The sequence below is a fragment of the Nilaparvata lugens genome, chromosome 11, assembly GCF_014356525.2.
Source record: "Nilaparvata lugens isolate BPH chromosome 11, ASM1435652v1, whole genome shotgun sequence".
NCBI lineage: Eukaryota > Metazoa > Arthropoda > Insecta > Hemiptera > Delphacidae > Nilaparvata > Nilaparvata lugens.
Window position 1 is genome coordinate 37,639,030 of NC_052514.1, and position 8,180 is coordinate 37,647,209.

At 38.9% G+C, this 8,180-nt stretch overlaps 1 protein-coding gene across 1 annotated transcript; it reads right to left on the minus strand.

Moving 5' to 3' along the window:
• Positions 1–1,078: 1,078 nt before the first annotated feature.
• LOC120353486 lies at positions 1,079–3,976 on the minus strand. Its single transcript, XM_039437297.1, has one exon. The coding sequence runs from the start codon at positions 3,974–3,976 to the stop codon at positions 1,079–1,081; it is 2,898 nt and encodes a 965-aa protein (XP_039293231.1).
• Between the last annotated feature and the right edge of the window lie 4,204 nt (positions 3,977–8,180).

Sequence of the window (8,180 nt, forward strand, 5' to 3'; positions counted from 1 at the left end):
ATGCAACACGCAAAGCACGTCCATAATTGATAATAATAGAGACGCAACACGAAACAACTAATTAATAAATTGTCAGACCAATCAGAGGGCTGGACTGGGAGGTGGTGATCAAATTTTCATAGCTAATTGAATCGCAGTTTTCCCTTCTACATCACTCTCTCTCTCTCTCTCACTCATTGAATGGAATAAACTTCCCAACTATATTAGATGCATTGAGAGCCAAGCGGGCTTTATCTTGTCTTTGAAAAAATATCTTATAGAAAAAATGACTGAGTCTGTCCAACCCTAAACCCCACTGCATGACAAATATTCTAATCTCCCTCCCTTCCCATTCTTCATTCCATTCATTCATCCATCTTACATAATATATATTCATCATCTCATCTCAACATTTTCTGTTCTTTAGTATTGTATATCGTCATTATTACTCAATCAATTTCTAAACACTTAATTAAATCCACCCAATTGTTTAATTTATCTATTTCGAATCATTAATGCAATATTGTACTCACTATTACTCTTCTTATATTATTCATCCCATAATTCTAGATTCAAATCTCATATATTCCCATGTTATAATATTCCCAACAGCTCTATTCCATCACAACCCGGTCGTGTGTTGATGGGTAGGAAATTATTTTATATCCTTCTTAGAGAATCGAAAATTATTTGTTGAAACACCGCCGATTTAAGAAGTTTCATTACAATTAGATATTATTATTATTATTCCAATTGCATTTAAGTAAAGATTTTCATTGATTCATTTTTTATAGTTTGTAAAATTCGTTGAGTGATTAGCATTACCCTCATTCAATGTAAATTAGTGTATAAACCAGTAAATATTGCAACATACATAAATAAAGAAATCTAATCTAATCACTCTCTCTCTCTCTTGGCAGTCTTTCTCTCTCTCACTGAAGTTCCATTTCACACAAATGGAGATAACTCATTAAATGTTCTGTCTCGAATGTAATGTTTGCTTGTCATTTCTGCTCAACGTCATGTACAATTTTGTGCTGCTGTTCAATTTTGATTAACTCCAGGGTCCAGGGTTCCGAGAATTTTACTAAAACGTTTATTAAATTTTTATTATAGCATGATTTATTTCTTGGAAACCTTTTTTTCTTCCGAATGTAGTATTCTGATTATTTGAGGATACATGCTCATTTTTCGGCAGCAATAATGGATTTCTAGCTTCACTAGAAATCGGAGCGTGCTCAAGACGACCAGATAAGCGTATCAAATCGTAATCATCAATGTACGGTTGCAACGTTAGTAGATGCTTAGGACATTTTCCAGCTTTCAACTCTGTTATTTCCTTCTGAAATTTATCCCGTTGCACAACATGAACAATGAGTTTTCTAGCTATTTCAGCTTCACAGGCGGTGGTGTCAATTGAGGCAGGCGTTTCACAGGTTTCAATCTGTTTGACTATTTTGCAGCGATATTCATAACGGGCTGGTTTGATGCGGTTGACAAATCTTAGTATGTAGACAAAAATACGACATAGCTTTCCAAATTTGGATACACGTTCTATAGCGGTATACAAACGATTCTCAATTGGTTCTTCAACAGTAGCGAGAATGTACAGCGGGTTAGTTTTCATCTCAGGTACAATGTTGGAAACAAGATGATTGGACACGGGAAAGTCAGTGGCGAGACAACGAAACGCATTGGTAGTGTGCCACCAATCATGGCAGGAGACGATTTCAGCGGGAGTCAAGCCTCTCGAAGCAATATCTGCACAGTTGTTAGCAGAAGTAACGTGATGCCATGACTCAAGTTTTGTTAACTGAGTAATTTGCTGTACTCTGTTGGCAACAAAAATCTGCAATTTGTATGTGGGTGTGTTGATCCAATCCAAGGCAGTCTTGGAATCGGTGTAGAGTCGAATTTCTTGTAAATCATATTCGGACAGCGTAGGTAAGATGGCGGATAGTAAACGAGTGAGCAGCAAACAACCCATCAATTCCAGGCGTGGAATTGTCATAGTTTTCAGTGGGGCGACATGACTTTTGGCGGCTATGAGACGGCAGTTAACATATCTATTTTCAGTCTCTTCATGAATATATATGCAAGCAGCAAACCCCTTTTCGGAGGCATCGGCGAATCCAAGCAGCCGGGTAGTAGAGCGGTTACAGGCGAGTAAACGCGGGATTACAACATTGTCCAAACAGGAAATTTCAGCGGTAATCAGCTCCCAATGAGCTCGAAGTGAGACTGGAACCTCAGTGTCCCAAGCTAATTGCTGAGACCACAGCGTGCGCATGAATAGCTTGAACAGCATTATGAGAGGAGTGAGCCACCCAAGGGGGTCGTAGACTCGAGCGATGAATGATAGAACGGTTCTTTTAGTGATTTGCCCATTAAAAGGAGAAATGAAATAGCGAAAGTTGTCCGCGAGCGGGCTGTAGACAATTCCAAGAACTTTCGCAGTAGCGTTGTCATCAAACATACAATCTTGATTTTCCAAAAATTCTGCAGGCAAGTTAGCGATCAATTCAGGAGTATTAGAGTTCCATTTCCGAAGTTCAAAGGAGCCAAGCGACAATAACTCAATCAGTTCAGAAATAAGCGTTTGTGCTTCAGAAAAATTGTTACTTCCTCCCAGCAGGTCATCAACATAAGTTTGACTTGTTAAAACTTTACTTGCCAGAGGGAATGCTTCTCCTTCATCCTTGACAAGTTGTTGCAATGTGCGTTGCGCTAAATAAGCACTGGAAGTAAGCCCATAGGTTACGGTTCTAAGTTCAAATTCTTTTGCAGGTTCATGATAATTAGGTTTCCAAAAAACATGTTGGTGACGGCAGTCTTCAGGCCTTAACAAAATCTGGCGATACATCTGCTTGCAATCAGAAAGGACAATGTACTTGTAAGTGCGGAATTTGGTCAATACTTGAATAATATTGGACTGCAGTTTTGGCCCTGGTAACAAATTCTCATTTAGTGAATGCCCATTGGTATCCTTGCTGGAAGCATTAAACACCACCCTGATTTTCTGAGTGGGGTCCTTATTTTTAAAAACTGCATGGTGTGGAATCACATAGTCAGAAGCGGATTTGGCAAGTTCCAAATGGCCAAGCTCATGATATTCTGTCATGAAGTTGTCGTATTTCTTCTTTAGTTCCGAAGAATTTTCCAAGCGTTTTAATAATCCAAGGTGACTTCGATAAGCTTGCTTGCGGTTTGAAACAAGAACAGGCGCGCTAGGCTTGAAGGGGAGTGCGACTACATATCTACCTTCATCATTGCGGTAGGTAGTGGACTCATAGAGCTGTTCACAGAGTTCATCTTCAGGTGATAAGAGTTTCGCATTTAGATGGACATCTTCAGTCTCCCAAAACTTGTTCATGACCTCAGCAAGCGGTTCTTCGCGGGCAAACATGGTGCAGATAAGTTGCATCTGATGAAGCGGAGCAGGCGAGTCCTCAATATTTAGCTTTCCACTCAGAACATAGCCAAATATAGTGGCGAAGGCAGCGGGATTTCCTGGTATAATAGCATTGGCGGAAGAAACAAATACATTAGGATAAATGTCAGCTCCAATCAAGAGGTCTATCCTATTGGGTTGGTCAAAACCAGGGTCAGCGAGATCCAAATGTGAAAGTGAGGTTTTGAGCTCACTGCTGATTGGAAAAGCGGGTAGGTCACCAGCTATTTGCTCTAAGACAAGGGCTTCAGTTTGGAGAAAGGTGTTAAACTGCGGTCGAGATAGCAGTGTTAAATGAGTGGTACCTTTTACAGCGGTCGCTTGTTCAGAGATACCATTAATCTGAATGCGTGCGGGCATGATGGTGATACCAAGTTGCTGGGCAGCTCGGGTAGTGATAATCGATCTCATGGAGCCACAATCCAATACAGCACGTAGTAATTGTGATCGGTTGTATTGATCAACAACGGCAACGATAGCGGTGCCCAGTAAAGCAGAAGCGTGTACAGCTTTCACTTGTGCACAGCCACTGAAGGTGTCCGGCATGCCGGTGGATGAACTGCGGGTTGGGGTTGAGATATTGGTCACAGGCGCTGTGCGAAAAGGTGACGAAGAAGACCGTGAGGGACTGGCCGTGTTTTGCGGGATTCTCGAATTGGTACAACATGAATCACTTACATATTGTGATGAGTGTATGTCATCGGTAAACCGCTGTGTTGACATTGGTTCAAATCCTGGTGGCGGGGAGCGACAGCTAGCACCTCCAGAGGTGGAAGCTGGTTGGTAACTAGATATGGTAGGCCTATTATGAGAGCCAGAAGGGTGGCGATCTGGTCGGCGTTCAGCAATTAAAAAGGATTGTGAACTCTCATTATTTTTGCATAGCAGGGTATGGTGATGGATTGATTTACATGCACGACAAGAGGACAGTGAATTGCATTTGGCTTTGAGGTGGGACCCGAGGCATCCGAAGCATCTGCGGTTTTGCTTGACAATATCCATTCGTTTGTTGATAGGTTCCTTCCTAAAGCGCTCACATTTGTACAATGGATGAGGAATGTTGCATAGTACACACAGATTGCTGTCACTTTTGTTTTCAGCAAATTGCGGTTTTACTACTTGTGAATGATCTTCAGTCTTCACTTTTGCGGTTGGTATAGCGGTGTAACTAGCACTAGATAACTGTTCGCTCACCTCATTGATGGCGGTTACCTCCAGCGATTTTTCTTGGTTGGAAATGAATTTCATCAGGTGGTCAAAAGCAGGTAAGTCGTCAGGGCCCAAAGAATTCTCAAATTTGGCTCTTACAGCGTTAGGCAATTTCTGAAGGCAAATCATTGTTATTAAGAAATCAGCATGGTTCAATTTCAAATTAAATAGTGATTGCTTAGCTGAGCCTAATTCAATGGCAAAATGTCTAAGTACTTCAACAAGACTGCCCTTCGGCTGAAAGTTTGTGATTTTGCTGTATAAGGCATAAGCTCGATAGCGTTTGTTGTCATATCGGTTATGCAAACTTTCGAAGGCAAGCTTGTATGCATTTTCAGTGTCAGCAAAGTTTTGAACTAAGCACAAGGCGTCTCCACGTAAATAGGATACAAGTAGATAGTACTTTTCATCATTTGAAAAGTCTTTGCAATTATGTACAGCCGCTTCAAATATGTTTTTAAAGGAAGCCCATTGCTCCATGTCTCCAGAGAATACTGGGATGGACAATTGCGGCTTGATAAAATTTGACGCTTTAGATTCAGTAGGAGTGCAGGTATTTACTTCTTCTTTTAATTTAATTTGATCAAAAGTGTCTTGAAATTCCTTTTGAACGTTATCGAATTCGGTCAAAGTAGCTAAAGGCATTTCATCAAGTTGTAGGTTGTTAAAATCATCAGCTAATTTTTCAAATTTTTTGTTTAAGTCCAAATAATAATCGCATAATTTTATCAGTATTTCAAATTCATATTTGTTGGCTAAAGCGCAAAGCGACAGCTGAGTGCGTTTTAGCTTGTTGAGCAAGAGTACCTCGGCCATTTCAGCGAAATAACATTCAAAAACAGTTCAAAAAATAATTTTGTAACCAAAATTTTGAGGCTAGGTCGATGTTTCAGTAAAATCGATAGTCGATATCTCGATGATTGATGACGGTTAATGATCGATATTTCGATAGTCGATGCTTGCACGCTACTGATTCGATTCATCTAACCTCAACCTTGAGAAATTCGAAGAATGCGAAAATAATTGAAGATTCATCCATAGGTCGATCGTAATAATTTCATGCGGCTCGGTTGGACCAGAATCGTGTTAGAGCCAATGTAATGGACTTCAAATCATGTTACTTAGTAGCTCAAAATAAAGTCGTTACCTTTAAGAAGCTTCTCGTACAAGGATGGCGGGTTCGCAGTGGACTGTAACAGCGGTTTTCTCGATAGGGTAGGCGGTAGCACGTTATTGTAATAAGAAATCACTTGCACTGGCTGGGGGGAAAACATGGGCCCATGTCGCAGCGAAGAGGTCGTACATTTATAAGTTCTTTCAAAGGGAGGAAAAATTGGTAGCGTTAGTGCACGTATTAGAACAAGCCATCTTGTCAAAGCGGGAACGGGCGAAGTAGAAGTAGTGGGGAGTGAAACAAGCCGAGAGAGAGAGCAGTGCCATCTACAATGGGCTTGGCGCTATCATTGCGGCTGATGGCAGTGGCATGTTAGATGGCCATGGGTGAGCGCGGTTGATTCAAAACACACAGCCAACTTACCGACAGATATAAAAGGGAAACTGCCGAAGTTATATTGGCGGTAACAGTTTTAAATAAAAGGATACTACTTTTAAGCTCCAACTCAAGTACAGTAAGTTGTAATTTGGAAGTTGGAGTTATGGAAAGCTTTATCACTTTAATATTCCCTTGTTATTTGTATTTTGACAAAATAAGGATTATTATTACGTTATCTAAAAAATGATGAAAGAATCCAGGTTTCCTAAGCAATCATTCAAATACAAATCAACCAATGATTCAAAGCAAAAGAAGCTGATATCTGTTCTAATAACCATACAATACCACTCATTCTCTTATGATTATTATTATTTGTCTTTATCATCGATAGTACTTTACATCACAAGTCCGGTAACGGTAGTTTACCACATAAGTATGATTGTCTCTGCCCGAAACGTAGTTGAGGGCAGAATTATCATACAAATGCGGTAAATACGTTACCGTACAAGTTACGTACAATATTTTTTGTCATACTTTTCTCAGAAAGAATAATATTGCTGAGAAACAGTAACCATTACCTTACCTGCTGCTGTTCAAGTTACTGCATTCTATAAACATGACCTAGCCCATAGCTCCTAGGTCATAACAGACCCATCTAGCTCAAATAGAATAATAAAGGCCAATTTTAAAAAATGTCAGATGAGTTCTTATAACTTGAAATTTATTAGATGAGTTCTAATAATATTTGAGTTATTCTATCAGTTACTAAGATATGATTAATTCACTCTCTTCTTCTCACTAAAGTGGTCAACAACGGCATTTAAGCACAAACAAAACCCCAGCTTCCATGTTATAATTATTCATTTTTGCCATAGTCATTCAATTTCAGCTGTTTTACATCCATGAAATCAAGCAGGTAAACAGCTGATTGTAGAACAAATAAACATATGATTCTCATTACAGCATACTATACGGTACTGTAATAAAATCATATGTTTTCTTTACAGTCGAGTATATTTCCTAGTTCCGAATTTGGAACAGCAAAACTGGTACAAAAACCGCCTTTTAGTGCTCCAAGTGGAAGTTTTGTCAACTACAATCAAGAATTTCCTGATTCAAAACTTTTAAACTAGCTTATGTTTATAGAATACATGTAGTAATGTCAGCACAAGCAGATAATGTATTCTGTTTCTCAATAATAATTATTCTTTTCTTTATTATTATGACAAAAAATAGTGTAAGCTACTTGGATGTGAATGTATTTTGCAGTGCTCGAATGAAATTCTAGAAACATCATTCTCGCCTGCAAAAGGCCCCTTCCCGTCCTTGTGACTTAAGATACTATTATCAGCTTATTATTTAGCTTATAGTGAGGTCCACTTTATAATAGCTTATATGCTATCTTTTCTCTATGGTTAAACTTGAAATACAAGAGGAAATATATTTATTTGAAATACATACTGTATTCTACATTTTGATTGTATAACTACAAATAGATAATATAGTATTCATGGTTAGATTCTAGATTGCAATAAAAAAAAGTGAAATAAAAGTTTTTTTAAAATTAATCACTCAGAAAGTTATATAAACTTATAGAAGTCATTCAACGAAATGGTGGTTAAATGTATTCAAAATCCTCAACAATAATTATTATTATGCTATTTCAAGGAATCGTTTGCAATACTATTTTACAAATGTTTATTCAAATGAAAAAGTAAAGTTTGAACATAATATGAATGTCCATTCTTGGGGAAAGTTGTGTAGTGGTTCAGTGGTAGTGACTAGGGGGAGGATGAGCAGAACCTAAATGGAGCCTCTTGAAACCCTTTCGAGCCCCAATGCATATGGACGGGGTATGGTCACGTGACACTTCTCCTCACATAGGAGTCGGCTTGAACTGCAGCTACTCAGTTTACGAGTTTACTTTGATTGTAGTGTTTGTTACTGTAACTAGCGTGTAGAACAATGAGTGGGATCGACGATATACTGTTTTATTTGTCAGACAACTAAAGAAGATGAGTCAAGTCACATTGTGACCCAGAGAGGACT

Coding starts and splice junctions, on each gene's coding strand:
- LOC120353486 (XM_039437297.1), bottom strand. CDS start 3,976: ATGCCGGACACCTTCAGTGGCTGTGCACAAGTGAAAGCTGTACACGCT.